Raw genomic sequence first — 22254 nt, forward strand, 5'->3', positions numbered from 1 at the left:
TCTATCTCAACACTCTACACCTTCTCCCTACCAGGAACACATGGAGGTCACTTGAAAAGGAAGAGTCCAGTCCCACAGATCTGACTAAAATATTAGCTGTCAGACTAAGCCTGTCACCTGTGTTATGGTGGCCTCCTTCCCCAAGTGAGCTCCAAACAAATCAGATCTCAAATACTCAAGATGCTCTGCCTCAAATCCAACACCTTTTGTCCAGTGGAATTGGAATATTTTATAATAAAGAAAAAGAGGGTAGGAAGAAGGGGTGAGGAGTGGGAAGAGGAGGAAGAGAAAGGATGGGGATGAGCAGAAGAGAAGGAGACTTTGACAAATGAGGAGGGGGGAGAGGGAGAGGGAAAGAGAGGGGGAAGGAAGAGGAGGCATGAGGAAGGTTTGCCTTACTCAGCTGCAGTATTTATGTGGCTTTACGTTGACTGGTGACTGTCGTTTCCCAAGAATATGTTCATCTTCAAGAGAAAAACCGTGGAATCTGCTGGTCTATACTACTGTTACCCCACCTCATTTGGGTAGAGCCCTATGACATCATCATCACTCAATAATTTACAGGCGATGAAGCCAAGGCTTGAAAAGAGCACATCAAGTTCCTGCTTGCAAAAGTGAGACTAAAGTTTTCTGCATTTCAGAACTCATGAGCTGGACAGTAAATTGGGTCAAAGGATAATTAATGAACGTTGTTGCTTGTGTTGATTGGTTCATTATTTTTCCAGTGAAGGTGAGTGAGATGGCTCTGCAGGTGGGAAGAGGGATTTGATTTCCCTCTGATCTCTACATGTGTGCTATAGTACTAGGGCACACACACATAGACACAGATATACACATACCTCAATAATAATAATAAATAATAATAAAATTATCATCATCATCTTGTCTTGCAAGAGGTGAAACAGAACCAAGTTACATATTCCACCTCTCCACAGAAACATTCAAGGCTAGAGATGTTGTTTCACACTCTGGGGTCTCATTTGTGGGAGACACCCACTAAATAGCACTATGGGATGGCATCTCTTAGGCTAGGGGAGGAACTGTACCCAATGTGGCTACATTTTCCTCGAGATCCTGGGACATGAACCCAGAACTCAGTAGGTCTCAAGTGGACTCAGGAAACCTTTGTTCCCAGGACACATAAATCCTGTGCCTTTCTCATGTCCTTTAGAAGCTTTGAAATGTTCCCAGGGACCTTAGAACACCCATGTTGCTTCTTTCTGTGTGTGTTTGGATTGTGTACATGTTTGTGTATGTATGTTTGTGTGTGCATGCATGTCTGTTCCACAGTTTCTCTCTTTACCTTACTTTTGGAGACAGTCTGTTGCTGAACTTGTGGCTCACTGATTAGGCTAGATAGGATCGCCAGCAAACTCGAGAAATCCCCTGCCTGAATCTCCAGCACTGGAATTATAGAGACATGCTACCACAACTGGCATTTTTCCTGCTGAGGCATCTTACTGGCTTTCTTTTTGCTCCCTGGATGTGACCCTCCTTGTATAAAGCCACTAAGGGCCACACAGCAGCAAGATTGCACATGGAGCTGGTTTAGAAGATAGGAAAGTGTATGGGGGTGGGAAGACTCTGCAGAGGCATGGATGACTTTATGGAACATAGAGGCCTTATTCCATTTTACATGCTAATTAGTCTGAGAATATCCACCTGTGTGATCCTTGCTGTCTAGTCAGAAAACCTAGGATGCTGGCCAAGGAGGCACTGAGGCAGAACAGCCAGACTCTAAGGCTCACTACACCATGTAGCAGGGTTATAAAACCAGGAAACCTCCCTTGGTTGCTATCTGAATCTGCTTATTTGGGGTAGAAGTAGCATCTGGGCAGAGGATCTTGTGAACAAGGTATATTTAAAAGAAGCAATTGTGACTTATGAGGCAGACAAATACAGAGAATCGTTTAGCAGCCTGAGATCCCACTTGCCTTGGGCGTGGCATACACCCTTCTTCTGTTTATACACTGGCAATCTAGGACCCCCACCTGTGCCCACACAGTACAGACACCTCTCTCCTAACCACACACCTAGCAACCAAGCATCCACCTACCCTGCTCCAAACAATGGAGTAAGTTTCTCCTCCCCTTAACAACCATCAAGTGTGAACAATACCCAGACAGTTACATCTTAAGCTGGGCAGTAAAGAGATCACCAAGCCATGCTGAACTGGCTTTGAGTGTGTGTGCGGTAAAACACGCTGAATTCTTCAGGGAACTTTCAGGGAGACTCTCCTATTCACCATCTTATGCCTATGCATACTTGTATGAGCACACAATTAAAGCCAGATGCACTGTGGGAAGAAACTTTCACAGTAAAGGATATATGACTCAAATCTGTCGATCAAAATAAAGAACTACCCACTGGATATCGTGGCACATGTCTTCTCCAGGAAGGCAGAGGCAGGTCGACTCTGAGTTCTAGGCTAACCAGGGAGACATAGCAAGACCCTGTCTCAAAAATAAAACAAACAACCAGTGCTGCATGCCCTTAATCCCAGCACTTGGGAAGCAGAAACAGGAAGACCTCTATGAATATGAGGACATCCTGGTCTATTACATAGTGAATTCCAAGCCAGCCAAAGTTATAACCGGGAGACTCTGTCTTAAAAAGAAAGCCTCCTGGTTTTGGCACTTGCACAGGAAGTGAAGGGGATCTCTGAGGAGGCCAGCTTGGCCTACTGAGCAGGTTTCAGGACAGCTCAGGCTACACAAAGAAGCAAAAAAGGAAAAACAAACAAACAAACAAACCTAAAAAGTGGAGAGAAGTACCCAAATTACATCTCTTAGTAACCAACTCCAAAATAAAATAAAATAAAATAAAATAAAATAAAATAAAACAAAACGAAGTCTGAGAACCCAAGTTCAGTTCCTTGGACCCACATGGTAGATGGAGAGAACCAACTCTCACAAATTGTCCCCTGACTTCTACATGTGTATGATGGCCCATGCATGTGCAACTCATAGAAATACAAAATAAATGAAGTTATTGATAAACAAATAAACAAATGGCACCAAGAACCTGAAGACACCTGGCCCAGACCCTGACCACCGGTTATGCTTGCTTGGGTCAGACTATGTATTTTATATTGAACTCTTACTTTGCATTTCAGCTAGCATCTTAGCAGTGAACCCCAAGAAACAATACCTTCTTTATTCAGAAAGAGATTGGTTCTTCAAAGGCATGGCTTCTTCATTAGAGCATGTAGACTTTAGGATGAAGCTCAGAGGCACTTACTTAAACCTCAGTCACGGGTCTGAAACCTATTTAGGGAAACCACAGCTGTTGCTCTGGGAGGCTAGAGGAGGGACAATGGAGTCAGTAACTTAGTAAGACATCCTAAGGATATGTATTAGTCAGGGTTCTCTAGAGTCACAGAATTTATGGAATATCTCTATATGTTAAAGGAATGCATTGTAATGGCTTACAGTCTGCAGTCCAACTAACCCAAAATGGGCAACTGCAAATGTGAAGTCCAAGAATCTAATAGTTGCTCATTCCCACAAGAGTAGGTGTTTCGCCTGGTCTTCTGCATAAGCTGGAACCCTGAAGAAGTAGGTTCCAACAGACATGCTGCAAGTAAGTGTAAGCTGGAACCCTGAAGAAGTAGGTTCCAACAGACATGCTGCAAGTAAGTGCTAGCAGGTGAAGAAAGAGAGGAGGAGAGAGAGGAGGAGGAGGAAGAGGAGGGAGAGGAAAAGGAGGAGGAGGAAGAAGGAGAAGAAGAAGAAGAAGGAGAAGAAGAAGAAGAAGAAGAAGAAGAAGAAGAAGAAGAAGAAGAAGAAGAAGAAGAAGAAGAAGAAGAAGAAGAAGCAGCCTTCCTTCTTCCAGTGTCCTTATGCAGGCCCAGATTACTACCACATCTAGGTCTAAGCTGCTTTTTATTTGGAACTTGCTCTGTCCCAGATCTGCTTGCTTCTGTCTCTTGAGAGTAAAGTCATGTGTATCACCTTGCCTGCTCCTAAGCTTTTCATGGCCACTATACCTCAAGATCCAATCAACAGCGTGTCTTCCAGTCTCAATATCTGGATCATAAGTGTGCCCTCCATTTCTGGATTGTAATTCATTCCAGAAATAGTGAAGCTGACAACTGGGAATACCCATCACAGCCAAATTTTGGGTAGAGTTCCTTGGTCTGAGTTTTTGAAGGAATCCTGGAGAGACCCTGAGATGCTTAACTACATGGTTCTAGTTAGCCCCTTTTTTGTGATCTCAAAAACACATATAAAACATTTTATGTATTGGGTTTTGGAGTTGTTGAATAAATGAACCCCAAGTTTTTAGTGCCTGAGATTCTCACTCAAGCATGGTACCTAATTAGGCTTCAAAGCCTGACCTCGAATCATCCTGAGGAAGGTGCAAGGCTTTTTTGTCTCCTAGACACACCCAAGAGGCACAGGGAAAAATGCCCTCCTGTAGTCTGGTGGGGCAGGAAGGTTCAGATATCATCCGGGACTGGGTAGCATACCTTCTGCATGGCTCATCTGTCTTTTCCTCCTTCCAGGGTGACACCAGATGAGCTGGCATCTGCATCAAAGTCAAGAGACTAGCCCAGGGGAGTCTTAAAGCTTTATTTCCTATGGCCCCAATAATCACATTCTACTTCCCCAGGTGCCCCGGAGGGCTCCAAGAGTTGAATTTGCTAAGCAACTGATGGGGGCTGGAAGAAGAGTAGACAGCAAAAGCCTTTTCTAAGCCATGCTGCCCTCTCTTGAACTTAAATTACTTCTTCACTTTAGGGAGGGACCTGACATGTTGTCAATCTACAGCACCGGCATCCCTTAAGAACTTTTTTCCCTTTGGTGTGTATATGGTGGGGCGGTGGGGAGATGATAACCCACAACTTTTTTTTTTTACTTCTTAAATTTTATTATTTATTTAGGGTTTGTTTGTTGAGACATGTTTTCTCTGTATAGTCCTGGCTGTCTGTCCTGCAGCTCACTCTGTAGACCAGACTAGAGATCTGCCTGCCTCAGCCTCCAGAGTGCTGGGATTAAAGACGTGCACCACCACTGCCCCGCTTTTAAAAAGCAAATTCTAGAGACTAGAGGGATGATTTAATAAGTGCTTTCTGTTCAAGTATAAAAAGTTGAGTTCAGATCTCTGGCACCCACATAAGAGCCAGACACAGGAGTGTAAGTCTGTAACCCTAGAGTTAGGTTGGGAAAAGAGGCTGAGACAGGCAGATCTCTGGACCTGGATGACTAACAAGTCTAGCCAAATTGGGGACTCCAGGTTCAGTAAGAGAGCATCTCAAATTATTATTATTATTGTTATTATTATTATTGTATGAAAAGTGACTTAAGACCTCTGGCTTCCACGTGCACTTACTTGTTCACACATATCCATGTATGGGCACCTGTGGACACACATACACACACAAAAGCAAATTCTGGAGCTCTGTCCCAAGCCTACTGAACAGGAATATCCAGGGATGGGTGTGAACCATCAGACAGTTGTTCTCAGAATGACAGGAGGAGCATGTGTGAAGTGCTCAGAGTTCTGCCTGAAGCTTCAGTGTTGCTCAGCTGTGACACCACCTGATTCAGCGCTGCCACAATAAGAATCTCTTCTAGTAATGCTTTCATTGCCCTAGTGCCAGGTTCTCACAGATGGTGATGTTCTTCCCCTGAAACAACATGGGTCAGGTGTGTATGCACCTGACTGTCACGGTACAAAGATTTTCACTGTCTTTGCCATGAACCATAATGAGACACATGGAATCGGGGGTGGGGGAGTACAAGTCCTTGCATGAATAAGGAAATAATTGATCGAGTCTATTGTAATAGAGAGATACCCAAGCCTGAACTGGAAACACTGCAGGAAAAAAAAAAAAAAAAAAGCTGGGTGAGTCATGCTTTCCTAGGCCAAGATCATGGGACAAGATGGTTGTGGAAGGAGTAAAGGTCATAGCAGAAATTTCTGGGTAGGGGGTCTTGAAACTTACTTAAAGCACTGTGCCAACAGCTGGCTGGGAGATGGATCAGCGAGCGAGTATCAGCACTTACTATCCATCCCAGTGATATGAGTTTAACTCTCAGAACCCACATGGTCAAAGGAAAGACTCAGCTTCTGCAATTGTCTTCTGACTTCCACACGCACACCATGGCTTGTGTGCATATAGGTGCACACACATGTGTGCATGCATATACACACTTAAAATAGTTTTTATTAAAAGAGTTTTTTTTTTCCAAAACTGTGGGTCAAACATTGCAAGGGAAAGTTGAGGCAGAAAATGCCTGTAGTAAAGTACACAAGGTGCAAGTTTGAGACTTACGTGGAACAGAGAAGTGCCAATACTGTGAGAAGTTCCTGCGGAGCCTAGGAAGTGACCTAGTTATGACAGCCTCAACTAATAGGGAGCACAGGGTGTTCTTCAGTTCTCATCAGAGAAACAGACACTGAGGCTGGCATTATGGTTTGGTAGAGTGCTTGCCCAGGATGTCCTACCACCACATAAACCAGGCAGGATGGCACACACCTATCATCTCAGCACTTAATGGAAAAGCATGTGAAGTCAGAAGACACAAGAGGCCCGGAAAGAAAGGAAGGAGCAAGAAAGAGAGACAAGGAGAGAGGGGACTTTTTCTTAGGTCGCATGTGGCAGAATGAACATAATTATCAAAGATATGAGATGTTAATTCCTGCAATCAGAACTTTATCTTCTGCAGCAAAGTCTTTGCAAATGTGGTGGTAAAGGACCTTGGGAGGAAGAGATTGTCCCTGACTGATTACCTATGAGAGTCCCAGACACTGTCACACGGTCCATGGAGGACAAAGAGAAAGATAGGACTCAGACAGAAGAAGACAGCCTTATCGCTGAGATTAGAATGGTGTTACTATTAGCCAAAGAAGCAGCACGGGCTGCTGACATCTCATTTTCATCCCAGCGAGGACAATTCAGACTCGTGACCTCCGTATCTGTGAGAAAGTAAACCCAGTTCTGGCCCGCTCAGTGGATGAGGGAAACAACCGCACATTGTTTCTTTCATTATCCTTTTCTCTTATACCCCTGGCTGGCCTTGAGCTTGCTGTGCAGCAGAGGATGACACGGAGAGCCTCATTCTGCTCCAGCTCCTGAGAGATGAGATTCCACTCATGCACCACTATGCGGGTTATTCAGCACTCAGGATCAAACCCAGGGCTCCAAGCATGCTGGGCAGGCACTCTGCCAACTGAACTAAATCCCCAGTCTGGAGAGTGTTTATAAAGAATAATTCTGGTGAGATGGCTCAGTGGGTAAGAGCACCCGACTGCTCTTCCGAAGGTCCGAAGTTCAAATCCCAGCAACCACATGGTGGCTCACAACCACCCATAATGAGATCTGATGCCCTCTTCTGGTGTGTCTGAAGACAGCTATAGTGTACTTACATATAATAAATAAATAAATCTTAAAAAAAAAAAAAAAGCCGGGCGTGGTGGCGCACGCCTTTAATCCCAGCACTCGGGAGGCAGAGGCAGGCGTATTTCTGAGTTCGAGGCCAGCCTGGTCTACAAAGTGAGTGCCAGGACAGTCAGGGCTACACAGAGAAACCCTGTCTCGAAAAACCAAAAAAAAAAAAAAAAAAAAAAAAAAGAATAATTCTTGGCTTTGTGAATTTTAAGATTTTTGGAGGGGTGGTTGGTTACTTTGGGGATCGTTATATAAAGTGACAGACATCAACGTCTAGAATACCACTGCATTCAATGTGCCAGTTCTTCAACAGCATATACACATCAGAAAAATAGGAGTTGGGAAATTCAGCCAACTGAATTTTATTAAAGATGGAGCTAAAGCTTAGTCACATAACCAAAACATGGCTGTTTTGATAATTAGCATTCATCAAGATTATTTTACCAAGAAGTCAAAAAATAAGAAAGGGGGAAGAAAAAGTGTTTCGTGGGTTAATGCACTAGTCTGTTAATTAGAAATGTGCTATTAGTAACGGTGGTGCTCTTTTTCCTGTTTGAAACATTTTATGGGCTGGAGAGATGGCTCAGCAGGTAAGAGCACTGGCTGTTTTTCCAAAGGACCTGAGTTCAATTCCCAGCACCTACATGGCAGCTCACAAATGTCTGTAACTCCTATTCCAAGGGATTCAACACCCTCCTACTGACAAATATACAATCAAAGCATCAATATACATATAATAAAAATAAGTTATTTAAAAAACATTTGGTTTCAGTTATTGGTGTGGATGATATTTCTAAGTACATTAGCATGGTATCAGTAGTTAGAGACACTCTAGAATAATAGTGGCCCTCACCCCTATTTAGTATCTATCTGCCTCCCATGTCTCCTACAGTCAATATTCTTTGGCTTTAGTTTAGATTTGGGAACCATAGAAGGGCCTGATGCTTTTCTCCAGCACAACCATACCCACATACAAAAAGACAAGAGGATGCCTTCTGTAGAGCACTTCTGCCTGGCCTGCTGCCAGGCTGTTGCTCAAGGCACAAAGCTTAAAATAGAGGCAGGTTTTTCCACCCAGTGCAATCTTGGGAGCCATGGCCCAAAGGCAGCTGTAAAACCCACGTGTTAAAATAACTTAGATTGCTTGTGATAGACTGAGTAAACAAACATACAATGGAACAACTAAGCAGTCACAGAATCTGACCCACAGAAGAAAAGAAACAATTGCCTGGGTGAATGGCTCTGAATTGGCAGGACTTACTCAATAGCTAATGACTTCATTTTTCTTCCTCTACTTCCTACCCTGGACTAACCAGAGATGGATTAACTAGTGAAGACCAGAGATATTCTCCAAACCCAAGTCCCCAAGTCAATCATATAGATGTTCCATTTCTGGTCACTCCTCTCTCAACTTCCAATCAATCAGGGCATACGCAAATGGTTTCCCACCCTCACCCCAAAGCATCACTTTCTTGTCTTTATGGTGTCTTCTTGTTATAGCAAGTTCTAAGTGTGCTTCTCCACGCCATTGCATTGTGTTGTGTCCTTATTCCCATCCATGAATGATTATTTTGAAAACTGTGACTATTGCCATCAAAAAGGGTTTAAAATTTTGGGTTTTTTGGTTTTTTTTGTTTGTTTGTTTTGAGACAAATTTTCTCTGTAGTTCTGGCTGTCCTGGAGACCACTCTGTAAACCAGGCTGGCCTTGGACTCACAGAGATCCACCTGCTTCTGCCTCCCAAGATTAAAGGTATACATTACCATCACCTGGCTGCTAAAGAAAACAGTTTTTTTTAATGTAAAAATATAACTCAGTGGTCTTGTCCAAGACCATGTTCTATTAACAACAGAATTTATTCCAGCTGAGTTTGGTGGTAGATGCTTGTAACTCCTGAGGTTGAAACAAAAAGATTTTTGGCCTGAGGCCAAGCAGGGCTACATCTAGTAAGACTGTCTCAAAATAAATAAATGGATAGATAGATAGATAGATAATTGCCTGTGTTTCTAGAAAGTTTGTCTTTTTCACTTTGTTCTTTTTAAATAAGCGCACAAAATGTATCTATCGTCTTCACAGTAAGTCCATTTGCCTGTGCGTTCCTCTTCCTCACACGTGTGCAGTTGCTTGAAGAAGCCAGGAGAGAACATCATATCCTCCAAGGAGTTAAACTTTACTGGCAGTTGTAAGCTTAGGTTTGGGTCCTGGGAACTGATGGTTTCCTCTGGAAAAGCAGGGAGGGTTCTGAACTACTGAGCTCACCTCATTTTTGTTAAAAAATAAAAAACAAACAAACAAAAAAAACTAGAAAATAGTTATGGAGGAGACAAGGAATGCTTATTATTTTCTCCATAGTGAATACTCTTTTCATTGTTGTCTTATGAAATGGGTCTCAGTATATAGCCTTGGCTGGCCCTCACTATGTAGACTGGGTTCAAAAATCACAGAGATCTGCCTGGCTTGACGTCTAGAGTGCTAGAATTTAAGCATCTGCCATCAGGCCCAGGATGAATATTCTTTTTAAAGGTTTTTTGGGTTTTTTTTATTTGTTTGTTTGGTTGGTTGGTTTTTTTCGAGACAGGGTATCTCTGTGTAGCCCTGACTGTCCTGGAACTCACTCTGTAGACCAGGCTGGCCTCGAACTCAGAAAATCGTCTGCCTCTGCCTCCCAAATACTGGGATTAAAGGTGTGCACCCCACGCCTTTTAAGACACTTTTTTAAAACTCATGTTGCAGCTAGGTATGGTGATGCACACCTTTAATCTCAGCACTAGGGAGGCAGAAACAAACAGATTTCTTTGAGTTCCAGGACAGCCCAGTCTACAAAGGGAATTCCAGGTCAACCAGGGAATCAAAAACCCTGTCTCAAAAAACAACCACCACCAACCACAATAAAAGCCTCATTTCCGGGGAGGTGTACATATGCCAACAGCACATACAAAAGCCAGAGAACAACTTTTGGCTCTCTTCTTTCACCATATAGATCTCTGAGATAGAACTTAGGCTTGGGTTCAGGCCACTCTTTAACACTAAGCAATCTCACCAAGACCTGAACGTGACCTTTTAAATCACTTTTTAAAAAATACTTCTTTTAGGGCCAGGAGGTAGTGGCACACACCTTTAATCCCAGTACTTGGGAGGCAGAGGCTGGCGGATCTCTGAATTTTGAGGACAGCCTCATCTACAGAGCAAGTTCCAGGACATCCAAGGCTACACTGAAAACCCTGTCTCAGAAAATATTTTAAACACTATTATGAAAGACATTACAAGCCGGGCAGTGGTGGCACACGCCTTTAATCCCAGCACTTGGGAGGCAGAGACATGCAGATTTCTGAGTTCGAAGCCAGCCTGGTCTACAGAGTGAGTTCCAGGACACAGAAACCCTGTCTCCAAAACAAAAACAAAAAAGACAATACAAGTAAAAAAAAAAAATCACATACTGAAATAAACCAAACTCAAAGATTATAAAGCTCAATGGACTTCTAAACAGAATAGCCAATAGAAAAAAAAATCTTATATGGCTAAAAAAAATTACACTTTACTGAATTATTTTCCTTCAATCTTACCTATACTTGTATATATATTTTTTTCTCTATCCAAGTAATTTCTTCAAGCTACACAACTACAGCCTTCTATTAAACATTGCTCTTCTTGAGTGAGGAAGAGGAAACTAAAGCAGATAGCACGGAGATAGCTTTAATCCCGGCTCTTGAGAGGCAAAACCAGGATGCCTGTGATTTCAAATCCAGCCTGGTCTACATTATAAAACCCTATAACCCCTATCTCAAACAAATACGTATATCTTTTCCAGGGAATTTATCAAATTCCAGAAGTGGTGCATGCCTTTAATCCCAGCACTTGGGAGGCAGAGGCAGGCGGATTTCTGAGTTCGAGGCCAGCCTTGGTCTACAGAGTGAGTTCCAGGACAGCCAGGGCTACACAGTGAAACCCCGCCTAGAAAAGCCAATAAATAAATAAATAAATAAATAAATAAATAAATAAAAGTAAGGAAAACAATTCATAATGTAAAGTAGGAAAACAGTCTCCATCGTTCTCAACCACTTTTTTTCTTTTCTTTTCAAGCCACCATCCTACAGCCCCACCACCACCACCACACACACACACACACCGCGTCCCTGCTTGACATGAAAATAATTTCTACCAGACTTGAGAGAAATGCTCCTAAGGAACAATCCATGGATAGGTAAGGCAGGAAGTGCGGCGTTAGAAGCCACGTGCTGATCTAAATTCTATGGACGCCCGTCCAGCCAGACCCTGGAGAGGTGACTCTGCCCTCCGCTCTGTCTTCTTCCACTTACATCAGCATTGTTGTGGGTTAAACAGAAACCACGGGTTATACAACTCTCCACCCTGCACATTTTAATCTACAACTTTAATACAAAAGGAAAGGTAGGGCTGAGGTGGAAATTCCACAGCAGGCCTTTTGTTTTCCTACGCTTATCTTACAGAACCAAGGTACCACGCTGGCATCGACCCTCCAAAGTGGATCAGCCTCGCCCCAAGGCTTGCACCACAGGACAGGTTACGACCCGGCGGCGTCACGCGCCCGGAGTCCCGCAGGCTCCGCCCCGAGGCAGGCATAGCCAATGACGGGGCGGGGGCGGGCCCTGTCGGGGCTGTAGCCTGAGAGGCTTTAAAGCCTGAGCCCGGCGCTGCTTCTCCAGATTCTCGGACCTCGGCGACCTCCGGGGATCCGAGTTTGCAGACTTCTTGTGCGCAGCTAGCCGCCTCAGGTGAGTGACCCCCGCGGGTTTGAAGGCTTCCGGAGCAAGGACAGGTAGGGGAATCTAGAGTGTGGGAGCCACAGCATCTGCAACCCGGACTGGGGACCCCCGGATGGGCCAGGATCTCGAGGATGTGTCCTCGGCCTCCCCGAAGTGATAGGCCCTTGTTGTCGAGCGGGGTCGTCGTTGGGTCATGTGACTCCGGGCTGCCGGGACCCGTAGGGGCAGCGGGACCCCCTCAAGCTGGTCACGGGACCCAGGGCTCCTTATGCCGCCATAACATTCGCGGGCGGTGGCCGCGAGGGCGGAGCGGACGCCCATCCCCCCCCGGCCGGGCCCAGCTTGGCCCCTAACCCGAACCGAGATCGCATAAGGAGGCATCGCCTTGAGGCTTCAGTTCGGACTGATGTGCAGCTGTGCGTTAAAGTGTGTGGTGGCAGCCCACCCTCTGGGTATTCCTGTATGCCCACTTGGGGTCACTAACACTTGTCAGTAAATGACCTGGACCTAGTTGTCCTCTTAAGATTCTGAGGCATACAATATCGGGAGACTTAAGACTACCGTGGCGCCATAATAAGAGAAGGGGGGTGGGGGGCTGGCAAGATGGCTCAGCGGGTAAGAGCACTGACCGCTCTTCCAAAGGTCCTGAGTTCAAATCTCAGCAACCACATGGTGGCTCACCGCCACCCATAATGAGATCTGACACCCTCTTCTGGTGCGTCTGAAGTCAGCTACAGTGTACTTATGTATAATAATATATCCTTTAAAAAACCAAAACAAGTAAGAGAAAAGGGTTTATCCCTGTCCCAATGACTACTAGGCTGTTTTTGTTTCAGTAGCTAGAGTCTAGTAACCTCCAAAGATTAATTCCTGACTTGTTTTTCTCCACTCATAATCACATTTGTTAACACGTGCAAAGATGCTTCAACTCAGAATGGTTTACTGTTGGGCTGGTGGCTCATGGATCTAAATTCCTAAACTTGAGAGATGGGTCATTGAAAAAGTTTAAAGCCTAAACTACATAAGAAACTGTCCTTAAAAGAGAAAGCTTCGCGGGGTCCTCATTTCCTCTTTTTCCTTCCCTAGGTGTTTGAACCATGAATCGTTTACTCCTTTTGGCTGTCCTCTGCTTGGGAACAGCCTTAGCTACTCCCAAATTTGATCAAACCTTTAGTGCAGAGTGGCACCAGTGGAAGTCCACACACAGAAGACTGTATGGCACGGTTTGTAGTGTTTACATTGTCTAGAGAGAATGGTCTTCCTTGCCCTTGGAAGTGTTTGGTTGGTTGGTTGGGTTTTGTTTTTGTTTTTCCGAGTCAGTGTTTCTCTGTGTGTCCCTGCCTGTCCTGGAACTTGTTCTGTGGACCAGGCTGTCTGAACTCAGTGCTGGGATTAAAGTCATGTGCCACCACTGCCCACCTCTTTCTCCCCCCACAACCCCCCTCTATAACCCTCAGAAGTTTATTAAGATTTATTTAGTGAGATATAATATATGTCACTAGTGATATATACCACACTTATGTCTGGATATCGGGTACATTCTGGAACTAGAGTTAGAAAGTACCATATGGCCAGGCAGTGGTGGCAAACTTGGGAGGCAGAGGCAGGCAGATTTCTGAGTTTGAGGCCAGCCTGGATTATACAGAAAAGAAACCCTGTCTCAAAAAAAGTAACATATGTGAGTGCTGAGAGTTAAACCTGAGTCTTCCACAAATGGTCTTAAACATAGCCATCTCTCCAGCTCCATCTCTGCCTCTGGAACTAAAAGCCTGTGCCAACTAACATCTGGCTCCCCCTGTATATTAACAAAAAATGAAAACTGCCAGTTCTGTGCTTGCTCTAGAATGAGGAAGAGTGGAGGAGAGCGATATGGGAGAAGAACATGAGAATGATCCAGCTGCACAATGGGGAATACAGCAACGGGCAGCACGGCTTTTCCATGGAGATGAACGCCTTTGGTGACATGGTGAGTGGGGACATGATGTGAACGCTTGAACTCTTGAGCCCTCTCCTCCATTTTCTTTCTACAAAGTCTCACCTTTTCTACTTTTTTTTTCCTTTCCTGGAAGACCAATGAGGAATTCAGGCAGGTGGTGAATGGCTATCGCCACCAGAAGCACAAGAAGGGGAAGCTTTTTCAGGAACCGCTGATGCTTCAGATCCCTAAGTCTGTGGACTGGAGAGAAAAGGGTTGTGTGACTCCTGTGAAGAACCAGGTATGAGGGCTGGGAGAAGTCTTGAGTTTGATCCCCAGGGTCCACACTTGGAAGAGACTCGAGGTGGGGGCAGGTGTGGGGGGAGAGTGCAGCATCACTTAAGATAATGATTTGATTCCCCTCCCCCAGCAGATATTAACTGGTAGTAGCTCCTTTGGGAGGAGCCAGGCCCCATGAGACTCTCTGTCCTCTGTGCTTTAGCCTTGACCACAGTGTTTTGTTTTGTTTTGTCTGCTCTTTGGTCTGTTTCACTTTTGGATCCTGAATGAGACAGGATCTCACAATACTAGCCCAGCCCAGTCTGGCCTCAAACCCAGGATCCTCTTGCCTTAATCTCTCTAGTGGATTGGGGGCATACATTGTCCTACCCAGCTTCCTGTCTTACTGTTTTGTTTTGTTTTGTTTTTTTAAGTATGCATATATCTGGGGGGGGGGGGCGGGGAGAGTTGTGGCACACACTTTTAATCCTATCACTTGGGAGGCAGAGGCAGGAGGATCTCTGAGTTCAAGGCTATACTGTCTACAGGGCGATTTCTAGTCTAGGCCAGCCAGGGCTACATAGAGAGACCTTGTTTCAAACAAACAAAAAGTATGCATGTATAAAGGCTGTTGTGCTGTTTCTCTTACAAACCTTTTTCTCTCTTCAGGGCCAGTGTGGGTCTTGTTGGGCGTTTAGCGCAGCGGGTTGCCTAGAAGGACAGACTTTCCTTAAGACCGGCAAACTGATCTCACTGAGTGAACAGAACCTCGTGGACTGTTCTCACCCTCAAGGCAATCAGGGTTGTAATGGAGGCCTGATGGATTTTGCTTTCCAGTACATTAAGGAAAATGGAGGTCTGGACTCAGAGGAATCTTACCCCTATGAAGCGAAGGTAATGGGTTTGTTTTATCCTGGCTTTGTTTTCAGAAAAGGAAGCATTGCCAGATGTGGGTTTCAGAGTTCATACTTTAGTGGGTAACTCACCACATTCGAGCTCAAGGGATGGTTTCTGAGTACTGACCTCACGCTGCGTGAGCTGCGAGTCACTGTGTTTTGTTTCTAGAGCTCATGTTCTAAGAGGTAAACCGTTGTGATCAGTCTCCTCCTTAACTTTCAAAGGACGGATCTTGTAAATACAGAGCCGAGTTCGCTGTGGCTAATGACACGGGGTTCGTGGATATCCCTCAGCAAGAGAAGGCCCTCATGAAGGCTGTGGCGACTGTGGGGCCTATTTCTGTTGCTATGGACGCAAGCCATCCCTCTCTCCAGTTCTATAGTTCAGGTAATGGTCAGAATTAACACCTCCCTGAGTTGGGTGATTTATGTTGGGGGAGGGGTGCATGCAGATGCCCTTGGGAGTCCTGAAGCATCAGATCCCCTGGTGCTGGACTGAGGTAGTTGTATGCCAGCTGTCTAATACAAGTTCTGGAACCAAACTCAGATTCCCTGTAAGAGCAGGGAATGCACTTAACTCTCTCTGGCACCCTCTGCTTTTCAGTGTTTTAATGCATTGTGTGTGTGTGTGTGTGGTGGGGGGGGGGGGATGGGTGATTAGAGGACAACTTGCAGGAGTCATTTCTTCCCGGTGTGTGTGGCTTCCAGAATCAGACCCTGAGCCTTGTTAACAAGTTCCTTTCCCTGTTGAGCCATCTCACCATCTGAAATATATTTCTTTTACTATTGTGACTTACTCTATAGATAGAACATAGTTTACATAAATCTTCTCCAACATATGGATCTTTTTCTAAAAGATTTTTTTTTAATTGCTATAATTAGGGCTTTAGAGAACCTGTGGTTCAGCTGTAAGGATGAAGGGGGGAGGGAAGGAAAGAGGGAGAGAGCTTTTCTGTCTGTAAACTTTTTCTTTAGATTTAAGAGTAGCAAGGGTTATGGTTATTGTTAATCTGGCTAGAAAATGGATCCTACCATTATAGGCTTTAAAACACTAGAATATTTTTTAATTGAGGGGAGTGGGGATGTAGCTCAGGTAGTTTTTCCCCAGCATTCTTTAAACCCTGGTTCAGTCTTGGCACTACATAAACCAGGCATGGTATTCATTCCTGTAATCCCAACACTTAGGAGGCAGAAGCAGGATGATCAGGAGTTTACCCCATCTTTGGCTACATGGCAGGTTGGGAGAGGAGCTTGGACTACATAAAACTCCATCTTAAATACTGTGATAGGATTTCACTATGTCACCTTGCCTGGCCTGGAACTCTGTGTACACCAGGCTGGCCTTGAACTCAAAGAGAGCTGTCTCCTCCTGAGTTCTGAGAATGAGTCATGCACCACCACACCCAGCATAGCCACTACTGGTTTTTGACTATTTATTATCTTCACAGTTTGGGATCTGTGACACTTCAGAATTTTGAGATACAGTCGTGTTGTGGGGGATAGAATGGGCTTCTGTCCTGTGGTGACAGGAACCTCTTATTCAGTGTTCATTTTTCTCTGCCAGGCATCTACTATGAACCCAACTGTAGCAGCAAGAACCTCGACCATGGGGTTCTGTTGGTGGGCTATGGCTATGAAGGAACAGATTCAAATAAGAATAAATATTGGCTTGTCAAGAACAGGTAGGAGACTCGAAATGTTATACTTTAATTGAAAAGAGTATTCATTGGGGGGAATCAATATGTAGATGCAAGTCCACAGATGTTTAAGTTTTAAAATCCTGGAAGCTATTCTCATTCAGCATGAAAGACCTGCATTTAAGATTCTAAAGTAAGCTTGTTGGGGAGACCTACATGTATATGTAATGGTGAATTTCCAAACTTGGCTCCAAAATTTCAGTAAGGCTGTATGATTTCAGCATGCTCTTTTTTTTTTTTCTCTAGTTTTCAACAAGGGATCACCAGCAGAAATTACAGCTAGTGTGCCTCCCTGTGTTATCTGCATTTTGCTCTCATATCTCAGAACCTTTCAAGCCTGTCAGGATTAATTTTCACAACTCTCTTTCATTGAGATGTAACGGGAACTGGAGACATACTTTTCTACTAAGCTTCCTAGTTTGCCTCATTTTCCTCTTAAAAGAGGGAGCTAAGCCTGTAGCATAGTTGGCAAAGTGCTTGCCTTTGTGCGATGCACAAAACTCTGGGTTCAATTGCCAGCACCACATACAACCTGGCATGGTGCGGTGCATGTCTCTATCCAACACTGGCCTTAGTGTCATGCTTTTAGAGAATTGGTGGCATTAACCTTGGGCAGTGACTGGGTGGATAAGGTACTTGGCCACTCAGTCATGGGGACCTACGTATGCTTGGAGTCCTAGCACTCACATATGTGCTGCATAACACAACTGTAACCCCAGTTCTGGCCACTAGAGGGCTGTGAGCTCCAGGTTCAGTGAGCCACCCCTATATCAAAAAAAGTAAGAGCGAGATAGAGGAGGATAGCAGTGTCTGCCTCCTGCTTCCACTCAGTTGAATGAGTTGAAGACCCACAGGAATGAGTGCCTCTGTATATTCTATGTGTAGATCTTAGAGCCCTCAGAGGTAAGTGCACTCCTATTTTTTAAGTATAAACTATTAATTCTCTCATATCTCCTTGGATCTCTTTCAGCTGGGGACGTGAATGGGGTATGGATGGCTACATCAAAATAGCCAAAGACCGGGACAACCACTGTGGACTTGCCACCGCTGCCAGCTATCCTATCGTGAATTGATGGGTAGCAGTAATGAGGACTTATGGACACTATGTCCAAAGGAATTCAGCTTAAAACTGACCAAACCCTTATTGAGTCAAACATGGTACTTGAATCATTGAGGATCCAAGTCATGATTTGAATTCTGTTGCCATTTTTACATGGGTTAAATGTTACCACTACTTAAAACTCCTGTTAAAAACAGCTTTATAATATTGAACACTTAGTGCTTAATTCTGAGTCTGGAATATTTGTTTTATAAAGGTTGTATAAAACTTTCTTTACCTCTTAAAAATAAATTTTAGCTCGGTGTGTGTATGTGGGACTTCAGTGTGTAATGTGTTGACAAATGTTTGGGACTAAATACTGATTCAGGGTGTCATGGTACAGCAAGAAAAAGGTGACAGGTGCTCTGGAGCCTTCTGATTTCACCTCAGTGACCCATCAGATTAGGTATGTGTAAGTGAATCTAGCTTGGGATAATAATAACAAATTATTGTTTTCTTTTTGTGTGTGTACATGGTAAATGTGTGGAGTTCAGAGAACAACTCAGTTCTACAGTGTTGTAGAACTACCTATGAGGTCCTAGCCGTCAAAATAAGGTTGTCAGGCTGGGCCACAGGTGTCTTTTACTACTGAGCTATCTTGCCAGCCCCACTAGTTTTAAGTGACATGATTACGTATGTTTGTAATATAATGTGTTTTGATATGATGTGTATACTACAAAATGGTCTGATAGGGCTAATAAGCTTACCTCAAATATTTAATTACTTTGTTGAGCTTTTCTAGCTGTTTTTAAAATACACAGTATATTATTGTTGGAAACTGTCCTGTTACGTAACCCAGGCTGGCCTTAAGCCCATGATCTCCCTTCCTCAGCCTTCTAAGGGCTAAGATAAACATGTAATGTTATACCCAGTCTCAAGTCTTCATATCTGGCAAAACTTGACAGTCCAGAAGAACATGAGTAAATCGTTCAACACAGGAGTCTCAACTTCCCTAATTCTGTGACCTTTCAATATAGTTCCTCCTGCTGTGACCCAAACCATAAAATTATCTTTGTTACTAATTTATAACTAATATTGCTACAGTTATAAATCATAATGTAGTTTTTTTTTTTGGTTTTTGGTTTTTTTTTGGAAATAGAGGTTTGTCAAAGGAGTCACAGCCGCTGAGAACCACTGTTCTAGAAACTTGCAGGTTTTACATATTAGGCTGACTGGAAGGAGGTTGAAGTGCTGGTTTCAGTAGTGCCTGTCCACATTGCCGGTGAAGACCACAATCCTGCTATTTAGTTCTAGAAAGGGCCATACACAGGTGGGCTGTAGGCTGGCATTATTTCCAAGTGGCCTGGGAAACCTCATGCTACCCAGGAATGGCATATATATATATATATATTGAGCAGTTGTGATTAACTTCCCAGGTGATGACAATACTGGAGATGGAGATGGGCATGCCCCAGAGGTAGAATGATCCGGGCATGGGCGTAGCCAGCCTTGAAAATGTCAATGATGGGTTCTTTTCAAAATGTCAGGGTTCTTTTCAAAACTGAATTTTTACAAGGGAGTTCATAGATGGACCTTGATGGAAACTGACTACCAGAAAAGACTCGATCACTCTGCCATGTTAGGGTCAGTAAACAAATACCACAAAATAAATGCACTTCAGCATTTCAATTATACGTTTGTATGCCTCTGCCTTGCTACTTTTACACCAGATTGTCTAAAATGCCTGACGGACGCCGCTTCAGGAAGGAGGAAAGGATTAGCGTTGGGTCATAGTGGTCAGAGGGGTACAGGTCATGATGGTGATGGGGCATGGGAGGACCAGAACAGTTTGTTTCACGGAAGGTCAGGAAGCAAGGTGAAGGCTGATGCTCAGCTGGCCTCTTTGTTTCCAAATCCTTTTATTATCTGAGCCCTGAGTATATGCTATGGTGCCATCCACAATCAGGGTAGATCTTACCTTAGTCTTCTCTGAAAATGTCCCACTGGACACACCATCTCTTAGATTATTTTTATTTTGGGTGTTGGGGATGGAGTATGGGTATGTGTTTGCATAGCACGTGTGCATGTACTTAAAAGGTCAAAGTTCAGTGACTTCTTTTATCACATTCCTTGTGGGTGCTAGGAGTTGAACTTGGGTCCTCTACAAGGGCAGGAAGTACTCTTAAGACATGAAGCCATCTCTCTCCAGCCCCCTGTTGCATGCCACGTGGCTGAAGTTGACATCTGATGACATCAACAGATTTACAAATTGGCCAACAAAGGCCTGACTCCCTCCCAGATAGGTGTGATCCTGAGGGACTCATGGTGTGGCACAGGTCAGTTTTATGACTAGAAATAAAACCTTGCGAATCCTTAAGTCCAAAGGCCTTGCTCCCGATCCCCCTGAGGATCTTTCCCATTTGATTAAAAAAGCAGTTGCAGTCCGAAAGCTCCTTGAGAGAAACAGAATAAGGATGCTAAATTCCACCTGATTCTGATAGCAGAATTCACCAGTTGGGTGGATACTATAAGACTAAGCGGGAGGTATCAATGCTTTTGTGTACACAAGCAACAAAATTACTTTTGAGTTTAAAAAAAAAATTCAAGGGAAGGCTGGTGGAGGCTGGTAGGATATGCTCTACTTCGAAGTGCAAAGGTGGTTATCATTAAGCTAAATGAAACAGCCCCGACCTTAGGTGTTGAGATGGGGTCTATCACTGCTGCTGCTGCTGCTCGTATTATTCTGGGCCTGCCCTGGTCGCTGGATTCAGTTTTTAGATGCAGATAATATCGAAATATTTGTTTCTTTTCTGTTATGATTTATTAAGAAGCTGGCTCTGAAGTTAAGTATGGCTCCCCACTTCTTGACTCAAACATGCTTGTTTAAAAATTTCTGTCCTATGTCAGTAGAGCTTCCTGAAAGAAAAAAAGGCAAAGCAAAGTGGCTAAAACAAAATGAGCATTGGTTTCATTTAATTGCCTAAAACTTTTGCTAAGCTATAAGCTATAATCTCAAGATTTGTAAGACTATTATGTAAACTTTCTGTACCTCAATGTTTATAAGTTTATTGGGCATAGTTAAAAATCTATTGTATCTGGTTGGAGAGATGACTCAGAGGTTAAGAGCACTGACTGTTCTTCCAGAGGTTCTGAGTTCAATTCCCAGCAACCACATGGTGTGGCCCACAACCACCTATAATCAGAGCTGGTGCCCTTTTCTGGCCTGCTGTATGCATAATAAATAAATCTAATTTGTGTGTGTGTGTGTGTGTACATAGATATAGATAGATATGGCTTACAGGTTAAGAGCACTGACTGCTCTTCAAGATGTTCCTGAGTTCAATTCCCAGCAGCCACGTGGTAAACATCTATAATGGTATCTGATATCCTCTTCTGGTGTGTCTGAAGACAGCAACTGTGCATGCACATACATTAAATAAATATATCTTTAAAAAATCTGTAATATCATTGGGTGGTAGTGACACACACCTTTAATCCCAACCCTTGGGAAGTAGAAGCAGGCAGATCTCTGAGTTTAAGACCAGCCTGGTCTACAGAATGAGTTTTAGAAAACAAGCTTGACACAAAGAAACACTGTCTCAAAACAAGACAAAACAAAAATAGTAAGATCTGTAACAAAAGTTGATTTAAAACTTACAACACAGGGTTGATAGTTAAGATGTAAATATAGGCAATCTTACCACTCATGCTGTAAAGCTCAGCACATAGACAGCACCACCAGACAAAATGAAAACAAAGACCTAATCCGTCAAAGCCCATAGTTCTGGGAACGTCTCCAGATGTACTAACCCAGCTTTTTTACTTCTGTAGTTCTGTTTCTGGCTAACTGTTCTTGTTAACTGAAGTATGCCAACCCATGGCATTGTTTTTTTGTTTTGTTTTGTTTTGTGCTTAAAAACTTACTCTGAGAAAGGCTTGGGGCTAGGCTGGAATCCAAAACACCCAGTGGAGTCATCTGCCAACTAATAAAGGCTTTTGGAAAAAGGAAAAAGCTAAAGAGTGGGGCCACAGCTATGAGCACCAAACACTAACACTCGAAACTAGGATATTGCTATCGTATGACACAACCTGGCAAAGCGTCCACAGAATGTCTCTCTTCACCTAAGGTCTAGTCATGCTAACAGAGCCTGATATAAGAATGTCTGTCTAGCTTCTTTGTCTACTTTGTTAAGCTTGAGCTATTTTGATAAACTGAGTCATTCAAGAAACTCTCCTATTTTGTCATGGAGCACTGTGAAAGGAGCAGAAAAATAAAATCACCAGCCTCTC

The 22254-nt window shown here is 43.8% G+C and overlaps 1 protein-coding gene across 1 annotated transcript; it reads left to right on the forward strand.

Moving 5' to 3' along the window:
- The first annotated feature begins 12018 nt into the window (after nucleotides 1-12018).
- On the forward strand, nucleotides 12019-21225 carry LOC110307838 (procathepsin L). The gene is made up of 8 exons (XM_021180078.3): nucleotides 12019-12147; nucleotides 13225-13361; nucleotides 13982-14104; nucleotides 14208-14354; nucleotides 15002-15226; nucleotides 15454-15616; nucleotides 16793-16910; nucleotides 17896-21225. Exons 2-8 carry the CDS (start codon nucleotides 13236-13238, stop codon nucleotides 17996-17998), a joined length of 1005 nt encoding a protein of 334 aa, XP_021035737.1. The 5' UTR covers nucleotides 12019-12147; nucleotides 13225-13235; the 3' UTR covers nucleotides 17999-21225.
- Nucleotides 21226-22254: the final 1029 nt, after the last annotated feature.

This window comes from Mus caroli, unplaced genomic scaffold, assembly GCF_978045245.1.
Source record: "Mus caroli unplaced genomic scaffold, Mus_caroli_1 scaffold_15, whole genome shotgun sequence".
Lineage (NCBI taxonomy): Eukaryota > Metazoa > Chordata > Mammalia > Rodentia > Muridae > Mus > Mus caroli.